The sequence below is a fragment of the Leuresthes tenuis genome, unplaced genomic scaffold (assembly GCF_036924035.1).
Source record: "Leuresthes tenuis unplaced genomic scaffold, fLeuTen1.0.hap1 SCAF_14, whole genome shotgun sequence".
NCBI classification, from domain to species: domain Eukaryota; kingdom Metazoa; phylum Chordata; class Actinopteri; order Atheriniformes; family Atherinopsidae; genus Leuresthes; species Leuresthes tenuis.
The window spans coordinates 8,536,817-8,538,993 of record NW_027325368.1 but is presented as its reverse complement, the minus strand read 5'-3'; the positions used below and the strand labels follow the sequence as shown (position 1 = coordinate 8,538,993).

Sequence of the window (2,177 nt, the reverse complement as noted above, 5' to 3'; positions counted from 1 at the left end):
TCAAAGAATTACATACAAAAGAAGGCAGCTGTATTGACATTGTATTGACACATAAACATGGGTAGGTACAGTGTGTGTTTATTTCTATATTAGCCTATAGGATCAAAGCAGTGGCCTCAACTGATTGAGCTCACACAGCATCCTATCCCCACTCCCGCCTGACTTTAGTGGGTGGGGAGCAGAGTGCTATCTGTGGACTTGAAAAGTGACAGGACCAGCTGGGGAATGAAATCCAGTAAGACAGGCAGTTGGTCTGGGAAACGCAGGTCTCAAGCGTCCATAGTGCTCTGTTACAGCAGCCTTAGCTCGGTCAGAAAAAAATCAGCCAGGATTTAGTGTGAGTTCTAAAAGTTTTTAAAAAGCTGATTATGTTCAAGAGCCCAGGATATAACAGTCCTCTCAGTGCTCCATGAGTTGGTAACTGAGGTAACTGCATGCTGTTAGAAGTGATAGAATCATTAGCACTGTGAGGACAATGGGTGGGAAGCAGTCTCGCAGTTTCTCCAAAAAGGAGCTGAATGAGGTGAGTGTGGGTCAAAGGGGGAAGAGTGCGATTAGAGACGACCAGCCCAGCCTGTCTTCGGCTGCTGAGAGGATCCGCAAGCATGCCACTGTGCACTTTGGTTACAGCACCCTGAGTCTAGCCATGCGGGGTCTCGATGAAACACCCACTGAGCTGTGGGAGCTCCGGGAGCTTCAGAAGCTCAACTTATCCATGAACTGCCTGTGCTCTGTGCCTCCCGCTCTGGCTGCTCTGGACAATCTGGTGGTTCTCAACTTGTGGGGGAACAACCTGTCCAGCCTCCCGCCTGAGATTGGCCTCTTGAAGAAGTTGCGAGTACTCTTTGCCTGTCGTAACCGCCTGAGCGAGGTCCCTGAGGAGCTGGGCTCCTGCACACGCCTGGAGGTTCTCAGTCTGGCCAACAACCAAATAACAGGCCTACCCGGCAGCTTGGCAGCTATGTGCAGTCTGACCAAACTCAACCTAAGCCACAACTGCATCGTTCACATCCCCACCTGTGTCTACAGCATGAGGGGCCTGGTCTTCCTCCACCTGGCCCGCAACCGTCTTGAGACCATTGCAGACCAGATCCAGGACCTTGTTAACCTGAAGATCTTAATTGTGGAGGGAAACAGTATACACACACTGCCAAAGACTCTGTGCTTCTTGGAGTCTTTAGAACTCCTCAATGTAGACTTCAATGATTTGCAAAGTGTGCCAGTGGAAATGTACCTGCTGAGCAGACTCAGGCGGTTGGCCTGCCACCCGCTGGATAAAGGACTGCATATTGTTCATAACCCCCTACTCAAACCTATCCAGGAGGTGCTGCAAGGAGGACTCAGTGGTCTCTATAACTACCTTAAGCCCACATGAAGGACACTCACTGTGTTTCTGTGTATGTGTGTGTGTGTGTGTGTGTATTTATTACGTGGGTATGTTGGCACTTTACATATGGTTGTCCTGCTCTGAGTCTGTTGTTGCCTCAAAATGTAGAACTATGATAACTCAGTGAGGACCATCACTCAGTGATAATGTTAGAAATTATGCCTTAATATATTCAGTCACTGCTGTATCACATTTAAAGATTTGTCAAGGAGGTCAAGGAAAGTCACTACTCGTATGAGAAAGTCACAGGTCTACATTTAGGTGCCGATTACTGTTCAGCTGATCTTGGCATAGCAGAGGGAGTGGGGGTAAGTTCAGCTGCAGATTGCCACTCTCTTCATTGTATTCAGGTCACAGGGATCAGGTGTGTAAAGTCAGTGGAAAGAACAGTGGGGTGGATGGGAGGTGGGGAGGGGTTGGGCTTAAGATCTGCAGAAACATAAAGCACAACAGGGACTTAGTCTCTGATTAAATGTTGTTCCACTCTGTCAGATCAGAGCAGTCCTGGAAGGGAGCAGCAGCTCCTCAGATGTAGGGTGGCACTGAAGTACCAAAAGAAATCAAAACAGCGATGGAAAAAGCATAAAGTGTATAGTATGATTCAAATTATTTGCAAAACAGAGTAAATCTGAATGAGGTGTATATCAAAATAATTCAAACCATTTATGCGAAAAGTAATCAGAACTCTTAAAGCTCATGTGCATATTTTAGGTTGAGTTTTTTTTTACTTAAACTATGCAACTCAGAGAGTAGGGTCTGAGTTTTATATATGTTCAGTCTTTTAATGCAA

At 46.6% G+C, this 2,177-nt stretch overlaps 1 protein-coding gene across 1 annotated transcript; it reads left to right on the top strand.

The window, feature by feature from the left end:
- Window positions 1-306: 306 nt before the first annotated feature.
- Window positions 307-1,466, top strand: LOC140269078 (uncharacterized). Its single transcript, XM_072364098.1, has one exon. The coding sequence runs from the start codon at window positions 476-478 to the stop codon at window positions 1,373-1,375; it is 900 nt and encodes a 299-aa protein (XP_072220199.1). The 5' UTR covers window positions 307-475; the 3' UTR covers window positions 1,376-1,466.
- Window positions 1,467-2,177: the final 711 nt, after the last annotated feature.